The following is an 18,243-nucleotide window of genomic DNA, read 5'->3' as shown; positions in this document are numbered from 1 at the left end:
GTGGAGGCGTGGGGATGGCACCTCAGTCTTCAATGGATTTAGCAGAGAGCAACAACACGATAAAGGTTGACTCTGGTCGTCTTGTTCCTACATTCAGCGTTGCCTCTCTTCCTTTCTCATAGTAGCTGATCATTTACACCACCCAGAAGATGCCTACCGTACGGAATCCCATCCTCCCCGGCTTCAACCCGGACCCCTCCATCGTGAGGGTCGGAGACGACTACTACATCGCGACGTCAACCTTCGAGTGGTTCCCCGGCGTGCAGATTCACCACTCCAAAGACCTCGCAAACTGGACGCTCGCCACGCGCCCCCTGACCAGGAAATCCCAGCTCGACATGCGCGGCGACCCAGATAGCTGCGGCGTCTGGGCGCCGTGCCTCTCCCACGACGGCGACAAGTTCTGGCTCGTCTACACCGACGTCAAGCGCAAGGACGGCTCCTACAAAGACACGCACAACTACATCGTCACGGCGCCCGCCATCGAGGGCCCCTGGTCCGACCCGTACTACATCAACTCCTCCGGCTTCGACCCGTCCCTCTTCCACGATGACGACGGCCGCAAGTGGTTCGTCAACATGATGTGGGACCACCGCCGCCGCCCCCACGCCTTCACCGGCATCGTGCTCCAGGAGTTCGACCCCAAGCAGGGCAAGCTCGTCGGGCCCAAGAAGAACATCTTCCGCGGCACCGAGCTGGCCCTCGTCGAGGGACCCCATCTCTACAAGCGCAACGGCTGGTACTACCTCCTGACCGCCGAGGGCGGCACCGCCTACGAGCACGCGTGCACCCTCGCCCGCTCCCGCGACATCTGGGGCCCGTACGAGCTGCACCCGCAAAAGTACGTCATCACCTCCAAAGACGCCCCCTTCGCCGCCCTGCAGCGCGCAGGCCACGGCGACATCGTCGACACCCCCGAGGGCAAGACGTACATGGTCCACCTCAGCGGCCGTCCGACGACACAAAAGCGGCGCTGCGTGCTCGGCCGCGAGACTGCCCTGCAAGAAGCATACTGGGCAGACGACGACTGGCTGTACGTCAAGAACGGGCCCGTACCCTCGCTGCACGTCGAAGTCCCGGGAACCCCCGACGAGACAGCCTACTGGGCCGAGAAGAAATACACCTTCGAGAACGGCCTTCCGCAGGATTTCCAATGGCTCAGGACGCCCGAGCCCGAGCGCATATTCCGCACCGAAGGCGGCAAACTCACCCTCATCGGGCGGGAGTCCGTCGGCTCCTGGTTCGAGCAGGCCCTCGTCGCCCGGCGGCAGACGCACTTCTCCTACGACGCCGAGACCGTCGTCGCCTTCTCCCCCACCGACGAGCGCGAGTTCGCCGGTCTGACGGCCTACTACTGCCGCTACAACTTCTTCTACCTGACCGTGACGGCGCACTCGGACGGCAAGCGCGAGCTGCTCATCCAGAGCTCCGAGGCGTCGTGGCCCGACGGCAACCTCACGGAGCCGTTCGTGGACCCCGTGCCGCTGCCGGATGCGGGCAAGGTCAAGCTCGCCCTGACGATCCGCGGGCCGGCGCTGCAGTTCTACTATGCGCTCGAGGGCGAGGAGTTGAAGAAGATCGGGCCGGTGTTTGATGCGTCGCTCATCTCGGATGAGTGCGGCGGACACCAGGCGCACGGCAGCTTTACGGGTGCATTTGTGGGCGTGGCGGCGTCGGATTGCAACGGGACTGCGCGGGAAGCTATGTTTGATTACTTTGTGTACCGACCTGTTCATGATGAAACTGACCGCTATGAGATTTGACGAAAAGGAAGTCCCGGGCATATTAATGTCCCAACTCTTGAATGGTGTCAGCAAAAAGACGTACGGGGGGAATAGATCTCCGTTTACATCTAAGAATCGGAGTCCCCATTCGAGATGATATCAATTTTATGACACACCTGCAGAGCTTGCAAGTCAACTTTGTCCCGGCGTTGATTGGCAGTTAATCGATGGGACAGTTCTATTGGCCTTCTGGACCGTGTCTTGGATGTTGAGGACTGCGTAGTGAATTCGAAGAAGAAGACTAGTTTGACTTGCCTTGAAAGCCCTCTTGTGTACTCCATCGTACTGATGTTTCCTTTACAACCCGAGCCCAGTCGTCGTTCACTCTCTTATGTCGAGAACTGAGACGTCAGAAGCCAATGATCAAATGCCGTTGCTCTGCCAGAATGACTGACCAATGAGAGTCGAACGCTTCACGGATAACGTTCGGATTCCTGACATCGCCACTTCTCCCTCCCGGATTTGGCCGGACACGTACTCGTCCAATGACTTGACACGCTGCTTACTCACAGGCTCCTGGCTGAGTGAACCGAGGACCGATCTAGATTTGACGGTGCCTCGCATTCACCGGAGATGTCCATTTTTGCTTTCCGTTCCTGAATCAAGGCGAGAGGGCGAGAGCCGGTCTTTGAATTCAGACCATCACGCCTCTGGAGAGCCCGAGATCATCTCCCCAGCACAACCAATTCGGCAAACCGACATGCTCAGCTGCGCAGGGTCGTGACGCCACACGGCGGTGAACGACGACCGTTTCATCTAAACAGTGAGGCAAAGAGTGTTGTGGCTGCCCATTGGCAGCGCGGGGGCCTGGACCCTTAGGGTTGCTATCCACCGATCAGCAGAGAGAGCAGGCATCTCGGCGCCCGTTGGGATCCAGCCCGGCGGCCGGCCCCCCAGCTTCCCTCATACGTCGACGTACATACTGCACGCAATCATGGGTGGAGTGTGACTCTCGTCCAGCCATTCATCTTCGGATATGCCACACCCATGAGTCCCATACATCATAACGGGGGCGCATGCCGCGATCCACAGGTAAACATCACCATTGTCGAAATCGTGTGGGCAAATCCAGGGTCTGCGTGCTTTCCCATCATGCTGCCTTCCCCCGTCGTGATGTCGAGCACTTTTCCGGGGAAACTAGAAATTTCTACAACTGTAAAAAGCTTAACCTTGAATGCGATTTCCGAACGATCTCGACCCTTCTGCGCTCTGAACCTAGATGGAAATGCCGGGCTGGAGCATATTTCGCCGCGGGTGTCGCAGTGTCGTCCGAACGTCCGGCGGTTAGACATCCATGGATGTCATCGTGTACGAGGCCAAGCTCCCACGGCCGAGAAAACCGTGATTGGCGAACCCAGAAAAAAAGCACACACACAACAATCCCTTGCCAACGATCGGCGATTCGGCAAACCACCCCGCACTTCAGTCCAATCGTTATCCACAAAACGCCACATCGATAGCGAAAAGAAAAGGCCCATCAGAAGTTCTGGGCCGGGGGTATGTCATATCAGGGATCAGCCGCTCATGGTGATGGGATGAGTGGTGGTGGCTAATGAGGGAGAAGGAAAGGGAAAGACAGCTCCGACACACACTCACACACTCGTAATAAGCGAGGAGAGACGCTCCGTGGTGTGTGGCTCGGCGGTGCAGTTGCAGGCATCTCTCTTTGAGAGAGTGTGGCGTGTGTGGGTAAATGAAGTTCGATTGGCTCCACGGGTGAGTCTGGATTGGCGGTCTCGCATAATTGTGCGTCTAGGCTAGCAGAGACCAGACCTATCAAACCCCGGTACGGACCCGAGACTCGACGTCACCGGACACAGACCGCACGTCAGCTCACACCACACACACTCTTCCGTCTGTGCCTCAACCTCCTCCTTCTCCGGCTGCTGCTCGCGAATGTTCTGCCTCCCTACGTCACTCAGAGAGACATGTCCGCCACAGGGAGGGACGCATATACAAGTACGAGCCACACACCATCGACAATGCGAAGAACGATGCGAACTCGAATTCGATTTCATCAGATCTCTCACTCAACCTGGTTCGACCCATAAAGCCAGAGTCTCTCACATATCATACCCCGAAGAGTGAAGTCACTTATTCATATCAGTCATCATGGCTGCAGTAGCACCTACTCAGAGTAAGTCAATATGGGCAAATTTCATGACCAACCTCAATTAGCTTACACGTCCTCTGGCAGGCTTAACCCCAAACGCGCTGGGTAATCCCAAATCGGCCGCGGTCGTCGCCGAGGCCCGTCGAGCGAAGGCCGCCCGGAGAGCCAAGGCCGAGGCTCTCAAGAAGCAGGCCGAAGCCGCCGCCGCCGAGAAAGAGACAGCCGCAGCCCAGCAATCAACAAGGCGCACTGCCAACGGCTCCAGTCAACCCACCAGGGCCGAAATCATCGCGAAGCTCCAACAGAAGAAGCTTCAGGCCCAGGCCCTGGCCCTAGCTCAGGCTCAGGCTCAACTTCAAGCTCAAATGGCCGGCGCTGCACCGGCCGAGGCCGCCAAGCCTCGCGTCTCGAGGTCAGCGGCCAAAGAGCACGCGAAGCCTTCGACCAGGGAGGCGACCAAGCCAGTTGCAAGCGAGGTATCCAAGCCGGTCTCGAAGGCGCACACATCATCACAGTCGCAATCACACTCCCACCGCCACAAGACTTCATCCACCGCGATGAAGGACCACCACTCCTCCTCCCACCGATCATCTAGGCCATCAACAAAGAAGACCATCCACAACAACACCCCAACCACCGGCGCCGACATCGTCGCGCGCATCCAAGCCAGGAAGGCCGCCGCCGCCAACCCGCAGCCCACCAAGCCATCCGTCAACCCCTCACGCGCATCCGCGCCCGTCAACACGCCAGCCTCCCAGCACCTCCCCAAGAAAACCCCAGCCCCGGCCTCCGCCCCGGCGCCCGCCAAGAAGGCCCCAGCGCCAGCGGGCATCCCGGCTCCGCGGCCTCTCCGCGACTTCCACGCCCCGGCAGCCCCCGCCCAGGCGCCCAAGCAGAAGACCTACCACCCCAACGCGCTCGTGCCCACCGACGAGCTCGAGGCGCAACGCAAGCAGACCGACACGCCCAAGAAGAAGACGTACCACCCCAACGCTTTGGTCCCTACGCACGAGATCGAGGCCCGGAAGCGTGGGTTGGTCGACGGCGTCGGCAAGACCGTCGGCGGCGTGGCCAACACCGCGGGCGGACTCGTGGACGGTGTCGGCAAGACTGCCGGCGGCGTGGTCGGTGGCGCGGGCAAGACCGTCGGCGGAGTTGGACAGACTGCCGGCGGCGTTGTCGACGGCGCCGGCAAGACTGTAGGCGGTGTCGTTGACGGAGCCGGCCGGACTGTCGGCGGGCTTGCCGATGGCGTCGGCAAGACCGTTGGCGTCGACGGTCTCGGAAAGACTGTTGGAGGAGCCACGAACGGCGTTTCAAACACGCTCGGCGCTGCGACCGGCGGTCTCGGCAAGACTTTGGGAGACACCACTGGTGCTCTCGGAAGAGGCGATGTCATGGGTACCGTCGGCGGTGCCACCAAGGGCGTTGGCGACACTGTTGGCGGTGTCGGCAAGGGATTGGTAAGAGCTCCTCTTACTGAGAACAATTTACGGACGCTGACGAAGGCTCTAGGGTGACACTGTCGGGGGTACTGTTGGAGGCCTTGGTGACACCGTCGGCGGACCTTTGGGTGGCGTCGTTGGTGGCGTCGGCAAGGGTGCTGGCGATGCTGTTACCGGTATCACTGGAGGCTTGGGCAAGGGCGTTGGCAAGGTTGGCCAGGGCGACTTGCTCGGCGGTGTTGGTGACGTTGTTGGCGGAGTTGGTGATGGGTAAGCAATCTATCCTTTCCTAGTCATGAAACGAGAAGCTAACCAATTTTACAGTGTTGGCGGTCTCCTGGGCGGCGTTCTCGGTGGTCTGGGAGGCGAGCAAAACTCCAAGCAGGGCGGCGGTGGTGGAGGTGGACTCCTCGGAGGCGGCAACGGCGGCCTCCTCGGCGGAGTCCTTGGCGGAGGAGAAGACAACCCGGGACTTCTCGGAGGTGTTCTCGGCGGAGGAAAGGACAACCCAGGGCTGCTTGGCGGTCTGTTGGGCGGAGGCCAAGGAGGCGGCGGTCTTCTTGGAGGAGGTGGCGGCGATGGCAAGAAGGGCGGCGGCGGACTGCTTGGCCTGTAAGATGATTGTTCACATTTGAAGGATTGCGGTGTTGCTGTACGATTTTACGAAACAAAATTGGATTATGGGCTATGTAGTATAAGAACCAATGACATTATATGATCATTCAAGCCGTGTTGCGGGTTCAAGTCAGCTTTCCTTGCTTTTATTCTATAACCACATTTGGGTCTTGCCAACTTTTGAGGATTGAACTGGTTAGATAAGTTCATATAATTGGCGAATATATAAGCATCGGTACTGTGCATAACTGCATGTGCTTCCAACTTCCCTTGCCTAGTAGTTGGTCCCATATGTGCGACATTCGGGCCGGCCTCGCCCGAAAGTTTCGGCGATGGTGGGTCTCCCGGCGTCCGTCACTGGAGGCAACGGGCCGGAAAGCGAGAAATAGGTTACCTTATCATGTAATCACTCGCTTTGAGTACCTTATCGGCACCGGGTCACTTACATCCTGCACTGCAATAATGGCTTCATAGTCCTCTTGTTTCAATCATGTCTAGCAGAGCTTTATCGTCTATTCATTCTCTTTGTCGCATTCTACTGTAAATACCCCTTAAGAAACGTCGTTCTCGTACTTCTTGTACTGTATTCCAATTTCCATCGCATCATCAAATATCCCAATACCCAAGCCAAACCCATAACAAAAGAAAAGGAAGCCAGACTACCTCATTTTCACCAACATCTTCTGCTTGCTCTCCACTTCAGATCCGCCGGTGAACAAATCCACAACCCAGCCCTTAAATCGCTGCCAGAGCGAACAAATCTTGTCCCAAAAACTGAAAAAGGCCCTCTTCAACCACTCAAACAGGCCTTCCCAGGGTATGAAGTAAACCGCAGCTCCAGCCGCCACGCCCAGCACGACAGCAGAGCCCGCCGCCGTCGCAACAGCGCTGACCTTCACACCCGCAGCTCCTATCTCCAGCGCATGCAGTCCGAACGTGTACTTCGCATAAATCCCGCCTGCGGCCCCGCTCAGCCTCACGCCCAGCTTCGCCGCCCCCGTCGCGAGCCCCAAAATCGACGACACGATGCCCTTGACGTCCTCCCAGCGGCTCTTGCCCGACAGGTTCTGAAAATGCTGGAAGATCTCGTTCTGCTCCGCGCCGTCAAAGTTGTTGCGGCACCGCGCCCAGTGCGGCAGCGTGACGATGTCGCTGAGCTTGATGCGCACGCCGCGCTCGTCGCCGATGATGAGCGTGTGGTTCTTGTGCCGGTGCGCCTGCCACTTGTCGAGGCGCACGTTGTTGTACGTAGCGGCGCCGTCGACAAACAGCTTGCCGTGGTCGCGGCGGTCCGCGCAGCGGAGCACCTTGAGCTGGCTGAAGTGCGGCGGCACGTCGAAGGTGACCTCCTCGATCTCGGGGCTGAAGAGGAGGTTGAGGACGCGGTGCTTGGCGGAGAGTTCGGCGGCGTCGATGGTTTGCTGGAGGAGCTCGACGGTGGTGAAGAGCATGGGGGGAGCTGCTTCCAGTGTCAGAAATGTTGGTCGATGCACTTGCGATATGCAGGCAGGGGGCGGGGTAGCCTACTGTCTCGTTCAAAGATTCCTCGGATGTACTTGCAAGCCATTTCCAGCTTGTGAAGACTCTCTTCGCGTACAACGCAGATCGTGAGGCTCTGCTTGTTTCTCTCCTTCACGGTCACCCCCGCGACGACGTCCACCTCACGCCTGATGGACTTTCGAGACAGTGTGGCAGTGGATACGCCGCTGTCAGACCCGTGAACCGAGGCGGCGGAAGAAACGACGGCGGTGGACATCTCGAATGGCGGTGAGGGACAGCGGCGGGCAGAGTTTGGCGGTTGTGAGTCTGCTGCAGTGCCGTCCAGCGGACAGGAACACAGAAAATGAGCGTCCTGAAGTCAAGTAGGATGTCCGCTCTCAAGATGCAAACCGTAGCTGCGGGTGGTATCAAATGGGCTTCTTGCGGTGACACTGAAGAATGAGCGAGAGGGTATATAATATTGGGCCGCGAGAAGCATGTGCTGTGGGTTCAAAATGCAGGGGAGGTTCGGCAGCCAATGGCAGCTCACGTTGACAGGGGTGCTGTGGTCCCATGGAGTTGGCACCATACGCACGCCGACTTTTCCATGTGGACTATCGTGAGGAGACCAATGAAAATACGAACATTTTAGGCCGTGAGGCGAGCAGAGAGCTGTTTGGCCATGACTGTCATCGTCGCCCAGATCCACCTATATCGTGGCAGTACCCCAAACTGTTGGTGCGTCCATGTGTGGGCCTAGTTGTGGACATTATCGCCAGCGAGTATCAGCTTATCGCTTGACGAGTCGAAACCACCAGGAAAGTTGGCCATGTGACGAAGGTGCCTGGACATCGTATAGTTGTAACGAACCCGCGTATTTCAAGTGCTTGACCGTCCTGAGTTGTTCCCATCATAAAACTTGAAAAGAAGCACATTTAACACAGTCGAGTTGCAGTGCCCTCATGTGTCCGCTCCAGCCAATATCGCGAGACTCTTGATGTGCTGAATAAGCCGAATAATACTCTAGTTAATTCTAAGTGTGTTGTTTTTGAGGCGTATATCACCGGACAGCTCTTTTCATCAAATACTCATGATTTGAAGAATCTACAGCCAGGGCCGGAACTGGTAGACTCTAACCTCTGGTTACCAGGGCAGCATGGAGTCAAACACGGAAGATCTGGCGCGGGCTCACGCCGAAGAACAAGTTACGTCGTTGGGCAGTGGTCTTGAATTGAGGATCTGGCGGGGTATTTGTCTGAACGACCCGCTCTGTGGGTGGTGAGTTGCATTTCGATCGGGGTGCGTGGGTAAGGTGTCCGTGTTTCCCGGGCCCGAACAGAGACCCGCCTCTCGGAGCCGGGCCGGGCAGGTGAATGCTCATCTTCGTAAATTTCAGGTATCTTTCCGCAGGCCTGTAACTACAAGATTTCCAAGCGAGGAGATATCCGTTGTTCCAGGTCGCGTCCCTGCGCTGCTGCCAACGCGGATCCACCCGCAGGAGGTGCTTCTTTCGCTGTATGATCGATGTCAGCAGTTCTGTATTGCCTACATTTTGAAGACTAGGAAGATTTCGAGCTGACTTTTAGACTGAGCTCAGATTCTGAAGCACCGAGAATTTTCCCATGCATTATTCCCGAATGAAGGCGGTGTTGTAGTCTTATTTCGATGGCAGGACCATTCGGGGCGTGGTGACTTGTCGTGATGGAGCGCTCCGGCGATGCGCGAACTTTGCTTTCAGGCCACGATTAGCTGCTAAGAAAAGCCGCTAAAACCACGTGGATCAAATGAATTAATCAAATCAGGCAATTCAGTCCGCCTCCTCGCCATTTACTCAAAACCATCAGCGACTCGTGCCAGATTCCGCAGCATTCAACAGTGGGCGTGATGAGACATTGAGACATTTCCGTACATAAACTACAAGCAACTCAGCAGATTCGAGGTCGTGGCCTGCGGTCTCAGCCATCTCCCGCTCCATAAAACAAAAAGCATTCGAACCGGCAACCAACACCGAGTCAGGCGCCATGTTCATCTTCCCAATCCTCCCCCTCCTTGTCGTCGGACTTTCGTACGTTTGTATCTCAACATCTGGCTTAGAGCAGCCGGATGCTAACTTTGGTTGAGTACCACCGCGCTGGGTGATAAGCACCGCCTATGTGCTTGTACAAATACCGAAGGCAACGCCATTGATGACACCCTTACCTCGACTGCTACTGATAACAAAGGAAGTTTTGTCATAAGTAAGATCTGATTACCACCTAGAATTTCATTTACAAGCGGTTGTCAAGCTGTCGCGAAGCCCCTTCCTAACATGACTAGGCCTGAAAGTCTGGACCGCGGATGAGGGAGCACCTCTTGCAGGAAAATATGTAACTTGCCCTTCCCTTTTCCCATGTTTGGATTTGAGAATTCGGCTAACTAAGAAATTAGGCGCATACTATCGACGGATGTTTTCTCGGATCGCGTAGCTGCGACGACAGCTTTATCGGAGGAGATGAGATGAATGGCCTATGCGGAGGACACAGCACCTATTTTACCCCCACCAAGGGCGACTACACGTTTTGATAGATTATCAGCTGTAGCGGCCTACTGTTATTCGCAACTGCATTGTCTGGCAACTTTGAGATGAGAAAACCTTTGCAGCCGGGCAATCTGTGACAGTCAACTGCTTGATGAATGATGAGCACAGTTGGAAGTACTACTTATATTTCTTCAAGCCTTGTAGAGAGCGTTCAGCTCTCTACGTGATCTTTTAGAGTGTCTTAAAGTGTTTCTTTGCGCTAATCTCAAACATTTATTTTTCATTTGTACCAATATTTATCCTAGATAATATCTCCATGCAGCCTGTGAAGCCGAAGGCAAACACATCTTTATGATAGGTCAGGCACAGTGAGCACACATGCCCAATCATGTGTCAATCAGCACTCATATTAAGCACAATTCGTCGTTCTTCATGCTACCTCTTGTATCTTGAGGTGATCTTATGAATACTGCCTAGGATGGTATCAAACCCGTCACATTTGCACTGCTAGTGCCATAAACAAAATCTTCAGTTACAGCTGTCGCCGTAGTAGAACTCCAAACCGTAGATACGTCTTCATGCAGGCTAGTATAAACCCTCCGCCAGAAAGTACCAACCTATCGGCAACGACTTATAAACCTTAGAAATGATGGTCGCAGGTGATGAAAGGGCATGGGAACCGCGTACTTCTAAGTCGAGTGTATGATGACGAAGATGTTTCTTGTCAGACCACATGCTTCAAGCACTGCAGTGCAGTGTCTAACTTACTGTGTCTTTGTGTCCGCAGTCAAATCTCAGGAGACAGCTAGGCTAGGAGGCCTTCAAGAGATGACCTCTACGCAGACAAAGAAGACACTGCTGGATTTTGAATGCGTCTGGGAGCATGAGCAGCGTCACTTCATGAATAAGAAAACATTAAGCGTCCCGCTGGAAGATAAGCTACGCTGGTGGCTAGTTAGCGAGTGGAGTCCCGTCTGGAATCGCAGATCCGGTTGTCTCTTTCAGGCGTGTTGCCCCGCTTTGGAGGTGGTGAAATGCAGTCTGACAGGGCGACTACATTGCCCGCTCACAGCCCCTGACAGCCAAGTTACAAGGTGTGTGCTTCGGCAGCTCAGGCGGAGAGATGTCTTTCGGGCCGTGATAAGCGGAATCAAACCCACCCTCCATAAAGGCTGCGTCTGCTGCCGGTGTTGTGTGGTGTACCCGGGGCGGGTGGTAATTCAGTGTATTTGGGTTGGGTGAACTTCCTGAGCAGCATGAGCAGACATGCGGACCCAACATTGCATGATTTCCCCATCATCGTGAAGAGTCGATATACTCAATGGATAGGCGATGTGTTAGATGAAGAATCATTCAATAGCCCGACTCCTGGGGCTGTGAATGTTCGTCTCCGCGATAGTTATCGGTGATAAGGTTCCTGTAATTCCCTTAAGGTACCGTACATCTAGAAAACAGGGTGAGGTGCCATTCGTTATTCCTGGAAGAGTCCCCTGCAGTAGCGTGCTGAAGCTGCTGCGCCGCTGCCAATACCGAACCTCCGTCACGTCTTTCTTTTGCCCATCCTAAAGCTCCGACGATTGTTGAAGTGACCACGCGTAAGCCCAAGAGGGCCTGGCTCATGACTCTTGATAGTGTGATGCAGAGACAAATCCTCCGGTCTCGTTGCTGGCTCCAGGTCCCTTGGACATATACAAGTTCGATATTGGCGTTGGCATAGGACGGTTCGTCGGTGCAGTGTTCCTGCGAAGTACGATCCGTGTCATGCATCTCGCAGTCTTTCTGGGGCCACCATAGCAGTCGTCAGTCTTGGCTGGGCTGAGTCGGCAACTGAATGTGGCTAGTACTCGTCCTCGCAGACCAAGCGCTCCCATACCCCAATCGTGATGATGGAAAAGATCCTCACACAATTGTCCACGCCGGTGTCCTACAAGAATCATCCGCCACCCACGGTGGTTGCTTCTGAACTTTGCTTTGCAGTCAACCAAAGTCGTGCATTCCGAACATCCTGAGTGCTTCTTGTACAGGTTTACTCACGATCCCATCGCCACCATCTCTTCATCCCGACTTAAGATTCAACCCAGCCGGTACGGCCCCATCGAAAGAAAGGGTCCCTTGGTCATCTGCGAAATCTATCGCTGACTGGCGGCACAGCCGTTACTCCTCGCCAACCTTGATCCCAACTTCGCCCAATAGCCCAGCACCTGGCTGAGCTTATCTTACACTGCCCATGAACGACCGGTTGCCGTCGCTTTCGAGCGAACCGGCTGGTCAACATTATGCCCATCAGCGATTATCCGAACTAGCGCCTGCACCTCCAAACGCGGCGCCGGTCTCGCCTACGGCCATTCAAGGCGGCGGTCCCGTCATCCCGGAATATGAGCATCAGTTTGCTTTTGCGCATCAGCAACCTGACGCAAGCGTCGGCTTAGACGCCGGCTTTGATATCGACTTCGATGTCGACTTTGACACCGGCTTTGGCGTCGACTTTGACGCCGACATTGCTGCCAACTCAGAAGCCAACTTTGACATCGACATCGATATCGATGTTTCAGTGTTAACCATCGGCGACGCCAATGCTACAGGCGTCGACGACCTCCCCCCTTTTCTGGGGCAATACGGCCATCAGGCTCATCCTGACGCGGGGTCATGGAATCCTCTAGTTTCCACATCACTGCGCATTCAGCCGGAGTGTCACCTTGCCCCGGGTTTTCCCAACCAACAATTGCTATCACCGAGCACCGCAACTCCTAGCCAAACTGCGTCGTCTGTCTTCGACACCTGCAGTATCCGCAGTGGAGTAACGGCCGCTTCTCAATCCTCGACGATCTGCGAGTTCTGCTCGAAGCCGTACCGCAACGTGAGACAGAAGAACCGACACCAGAGGGCGGCCCACGGGAACACGTTTCGATGCAGATGCTTGTACGGAAGTGGACGAAGAGACAACTACCTTCGGCACCTTGGCAATTGCAGGAAGCGGCAAGATACCGATCAGCAGTTTACTTGTAAATGCGGTGAACAGACCGACAATTTCAACAACCATTGGGCGCATGTTGGGGTCTGCAAACTTCCTCCCGGGCGGCCTGCGGCCAGCTCTCGCAAAGTTCAGTGGCTCCCATTCCCTTCCGCAGGGTAACCTTTCATGGTCCCTTGGGGGTAACACAAGTCAATCTTTCCATGGGATATATCAAATAACGGCGATCGTGCTGCCGTCAACATTTCTGCAGGTCCTGTCGTTAATTATTAAATATACATTACCACCGCTGCAGCATTCCGTACACCTTGAGCTTGATTTTATTAATGTGCCAAATGGGTGCCAAATGGAACACCGAACTCAGTCCCCTGCTACATACCATGTCGCTGAGTCCTGCTTCACATACTTCTAGGGGAGTGCGCGCTAATAGCAACAATCCGCCGGGAATAACAAGAACCCACCCACTGAACGAGAGATGGCTCATAGGAAGCCAACAGCTTTGAGGCCACAGATTTATTGCGTAGAACGACGATGACGACCAGTCTGAGAGATTTCGGCCTTTCTCTCCAAGTCGCTTTTATATGTACATCTTAGAGGAGGTTATGACTACAAATAGTGCTGGCAACATTGCCATGATTCTATTTCAGATGATGCCGCCTTGCAGCCTGCTTGGAAAGTCGAAGGCCCAGGCTTGTCAGGTCCGAGTCCGACTCAAGCTGATGGGGGCGGTCGCCACAGAATTTGAGGCCCATTTCTGCCTGTAATTTCGGTGAGAGACAACCCTATTATTGGCTCTCACGCCCCATTTGAGGTTCATTTCAGGGCCTTCTATGACGCAATTCTTGCACTGCGTTTTAGACTTGCTCTCAATAATTATGTGCGAAGATGGCGCAACAAGCTTGAGCCGAGACGTCGGTGTCCAATTTTGGATTGGTCGGACTTGTGTTGGTTGCCTTGCCGCAACCACATGTAAGGCGACGACGTCGGTGCCTAGATGGCGCAGGCATGTGGATTCTTCACACGGAAAGGCCAAAAAGGATTTTAAATGTGCCTCAAAGTCAAGAACGCATCCGATACGCCAATTGATAAAACGTGAGAAAGATCATGCTCGGTGTAGTTTATGGCACGGCCGCAGGCTTATACCTCGTGAGCCCAGTCACTATGACTGATATGATGAGGCTTATCCTTTGAAAGTTGAACTGCAAGGCTTCATTGATGCCTGCTGAGCTACAAACCTGAACATACGTTATCATCGAGTCTTTATAACAGGCACTTGGAGTTATTTCTCGTCTGCTTCATCTTTCTCAACACACAACTGTCTCCCAAGGAACCGTTAGAAACGACGAAACCTCTCACAACATGCCTAGCGCTCTGCTGAGAGTAAGTCCAGCAACTCCAGATTCTCAGTAGTCAAGATAATTGATCACGAATTTCAAATTAGACTCGAGCTCCTATAGGGCTGGCCGAAATGGCGGTTGCCACAAATCCAGGCGGCCATGAAAACCTCATTGGAGACAAATACGAGATCAAATGTCGTAAACCTGAAGTCAGTGACGACTACCTTGACTTTTACATCGTCACGAATACAGATGGTGCGCAATTTGAAGCTCAGGCCTTCTCGGCGATGCCCCGAGAGAGGGAAGGACTGCTTCAAGCTCGCCGACGGCGCATGAAGCGAATTTATCGCTCTGACAACTTCGAGGACGAATTCGAGTACGAGGGGCGCCGCTTCCTTGTCTCAAGGGTACAAAGAAATCAGAAAGAATGGACAGACTTGGAGGCACAAGTGGGCGGGCGACGACAGCAAGAAAACTTGCCCCCGCCTCCGGAAGACTGCATCGAGAAGTTCCGGGCTGTGATTCCAGCAAACATCAACGAAGGTGGGCCGGCAGAATCTCGTAGGTCAACTTACGCGGCGATGCTGTCAAAGCACCACAATTATCCAGATAATGTGAATAAGGCAACACAGAGGCGCAAACTGTATCTAAGTCGGTACAAAGCTTAAATCTGCACGCCTAATTAGTGTGCAGGATTTAGTGAATCTAGCGTTACCTTTATATACCTAACTAGGCTTTAAATTACCTATACTATAGATACCTACAGGTAGCTATATAAATAGGTTAAGTTATAGGTAGACCTAGACTATAAGTAAATAGGTTTACTAAGTATATAAGTAGATATAAATATAGGTATAAGTAGAGATTCTACCTATACTTATAGAGTTATAGGTAATACTATACTTCTTAAAATTATAATATATTATAATAACTATTATAATAATCTTATATAAAATTTCATTTTAATAGTATAGGTCTATAAATAGAAACTTAATTACTATATATTTTTAAAATATATTATATATAGTCTCTATTATTTAGTTTTATATTCTTATTACTAAATTCTTTAGATTCTTAATCTAATTAAGTTATTTCTTATTCTATAGTTCTAAAGCTACTATTTTCTATTTATATTATTTAATACTTAAGGATTTTTTACTTTAAATCTATATTATCTAGCTATATATCTAATAACTTCTTATACTTATTATTATTCTCCTATATTATTTTAAAAGAACTTTCTTATCTAATACTAAGGATATTATTATTATTTCTTTTATTAGAAAGTTCTTTAATTATAAAACTATTTTCTATATTTCTATTAGTTATATTATTACTACTAAAGATTTCTTATAAAGTATAACCTCTATTAAAAAAAGCTTAAATCCTATTATAGAAATTAGTATTCTATTTATTTCTATTACTTTATTCTTTATTTTAATAGTTATTAATTACTTTAGATATATTACTATTATTAAGTAATTCTTAGTTATTATTAATATAATTAATCTTCTTTTTATTTATATTACTTAGTTCTTTATTTCTTTAAACTTTATTTCCTTAAACTTTATTCCTTTAAGCTTTATTCCTTTAAACTTTATTCTCTTAAGTTTTATTCTTTTAAACTTTATTCCTTTAAACTTTATTCTCTTAGTTATTAGTTCCCTCTAAGGTATTAATATTACTTTTAGTTTAAGGAATAGTATTTCTATCTATAATAATTTTAGAGGAAATAATAGTATTAATAATATTAAGGCTATTCTAAGTATCTTAATAAATATTAGGAGATAGTAATTAAAATTAATTAAAATACTCTAATATAGTAGTATCTAAGAGTATATCTAATTTATAATTATTTAAAAGGGAGATATTATCTTCTTAATTAACTCTAGCTCTCTTCTTTATTTTAGATATACTTTCTCTTATAGACCTCTTTTACTTTATAGGAGTCTTCTTAATAATAATACCCTTTTTAGTTTTAAGAATAGTTTTATTACTCTTAAACTTATATTAAATAGTTAAGTTTAACTTTAAGGTTATATATAAATAATTCTAGAACTAAGTTTTATTAATAGCTCTCTAACGTTAATTAATATATATAGTATATTCTAAAATAATATAAGTAAAGTAAAATAATAAAATAGAAATAAAATAAAATACTTACTTATATATTACCTAACTATAAAGTACTTATTCCTTAGGATATTATATAAATCTTTTTAACTAAAATAAGATCTTTACTATTAATAGTAACTTAGTAAGTATAAATAACTACCTATATATATACTAAAAAATATTAGTAAAAAATTTAGAAAAGGAAATAAAAATATATTATTAAATATAGAAACTAAGAGGGTTTTAGAGCTTTTTTATAATACTTTAAGAGTAGAAGCTTAAATATAGTTAAATATAATAAAGCTAGTTTTATAGTTTTTAAGTATAATCTCCTTAATAAGATTCTTAAAGAATATCTTTAGAATTAAAGGCTTATATAAAACTTAGATATAGTATATTTCTTAAAAAGTATAGTCTTTAAAATATTAATATTATAATAATTTTTGAGAATTATAATAATCTAACTTATATCTAAGTTTATATTTATAGGTTAGTACCTACTATTTAACTATATAAGCTAGCTTCTTTATAATAGTCTTATAAGTAGTCTTAGGAGTAATCTTATTAGTAGTCTTATTAGTAGTTTTATTAGTAGTTTTAAGAGTAATCTTATAAGTAGTTTACTTAAGTATATTTCTAGTACTACCTATATTATTACTATATTAGTATATAAGTATTATAGATTTATATCTATAAGAAATTAGCTTTTAAGAAAGGATAAAAATATTAAAATAAAAATACTTATATAGATAGAAGAATAAACTATATAAAGTTATAATAGTAATATATTTATAGAGAGAAGAAAAAAAATAACTTTAGTTAATTAGTAGATTTAAAAAGAAGGGTTATATATATAGACTATACTATACTTAAGATTTAGTAAGTATAATATACCTCTATTACTATAGTAATAATAACCCTCACCTTAAAATAATTATATAACTTATATAAGTAGTCTATATAGCTATATTATAGAAATTTTAAATCTACCCTAATAGAATTAATCTTACCTCTTATAACTAATAAAATAAAACTATTATAAGTATAATTTTAAATATCTTAAATTATTTATACTAAATCTCTCTAATCTATCTATTAAGGTATACCTATAGATATATCCCTACTACTATATATTTATAGTTTATACCTATAAAGTTATTATAATAATTTATAGTATTATTATAATAATTATTTCTATAAATTACCTTATTAGCTCTAGTATAAGAGAGAAGTAGAAGGCTATAAGGGATTATTTTACTAATCCTTATACTATAAAGGTATAGAAATATATTAATAATATAACTAATATTAAAGCTAAGTTTTATTAATTAAAGTAGTAACTAAATATTAGAATAATATATATAAAGAAAATAATAATCTAAGAGTATTTAGATNAATAATTTAAGAGTATTTAGATTAAAATTCCCTAAATAAGGTATAATAAAATACTATAATTAAAGAAATAAAAATATAAATATACTAAAATATATAAGTTATATTTTTAAAAGGTTTAGAAATTTACTAATAAGAATTTAGAATAAATAGAGGATATTACCTATCTTAATTTAATCTTTATTTTATTTTATTTATNATCTAAAATAAATAGAGAATATTACCTTTCCTAATTTAATCTTTATTTTATTTTACTTATTCTAATTATATTACTACTACTTATATATTTAGTTACTAATATAGTAAAAAATATACTAAAGAAGTATAGATAACTTATTTTAAAATTTAAACTTATAATATAACTATCTTTAAATAATCCTTAGCAAATACTATAAAAACTTAGTTACTACTTTTATAATTCTTTAATTAGCCTATTTATATTTAATATCTAAGTATAGAGAACCTACTAATACT

General features: G+C 48.1%; 5 protein-coding genes across 5 annotated transcripts; 4 read left to right on the top strand and 1 right to left on the bottom strand.

The window, feature by feature from the left end:
- Window positions 1-149: 149 nt before the first annotated feature.
- On the top strand, window positions 150-1,763 carry GCG54_00006290 (Beta-xylosidase; the record flags this gene model as incomplete). The annotated part of the gene is made up of 1 exon (XM_045406299.1): window positions 150-1,763. The coding sequence occupies one exon, from the start codon at window positions 150-152 to the stop codon at window positions 1,761-1,763; it is 1,614 nt and encodes a 537-aa protein (XP_045267591.1).
- Window positions 1,764-3,896: 2,133 nt separating this feature from the next.
- GCG54_00006289 (uncharacterized protein) lies at window positions 3,897-5,958 on the top strand (the record flags this gene model as incomplete). The annotated part of the gene is made up of 4 exons (XM_045406298.1): window positions 3,897-3,921; window positions 3,982-5,360; window positions 5,413-5,612; window positions 5,667-5,958. 4 exons carry the CDS (start codon window positions 3,897-3,899, stop codon window positions 5,956-5,958), a joined length of 1,896 nt encoding a protein of 631 aa, XP_045267590.1.
- Window positions 5,959-6,616: 658 nt separating this feature from the next.
- Window positions 6,617-7,713, bottom strand: GCG54_00006288 (uncharacterized protein; the record flags this gene model as incomplete). The annotated part of the gene is made up of 2 exons (XM_045406297.1): window positions 6,617-7,416; window positions 7,485-7,713. 2 exons carry the CDS (start codon window positions 7,711-7,713, stop codon window positions 6,617-6,619), a joined length of 1,029 nt encoding a protein of 342 aa, XP_045267589.1.
- Window positions 7,714-9,457: 1,744 nt separating this feature from the next.
- Window positions 9,458-9,998, top strand: GCG54_00006287 (uncharacterized protein; the record flags this gene model as incomplete). The annotated part of the gene is made up of 4 exons (XM_045406296.1): window positions 9,458-9,501; window positions 9,558-9,673; window positions 9,753-9,802; window positions 9,864-9,998. 4 exons carry the CDS (start codon window positions 9,458-9,460, stop codon window positions 9,996-9,998), a joined length of 345 nt encoding a protein of 114 aa, XP_045267588.1.
- A 4,395-nt stretch (window positions 9,999-14,393) lies between these two features.
- On the top strand, window positions 14,394-14,822 carry GCG54_00006286 (uncharacterized protein; the record flags this gene model as incomplete). Its single annotated transcript, XM_045406295.1, has 1 exon — window positions 14,394-14,822. A coding segment is annotated over one exon (429 nt), but the record flags the coding sequence as incomplete, so codon positions are not given.
- Window positions 14,823-18,243: the final 3,421 nt, after the last annotated feature.

Source organism: Colletotrichum gloeosporioides, assembly GCF_011800055.1.
Source record: "Colletotrichum gloeosporioides strain Lc1 chromosome Unknown consensus_19, whole genome shotgun sequence".
NCBI classification, from domain to species: Eukaryota; Fungi; Ascomycota; class Sordariomycetes; order Glomerellales; family Glomerellaceae; genus Colletotrichum; species Colletotrichum gloeosporioides.
This window is presented reverse-complemented; position numbering and strand designations above follow the sequence as displayed.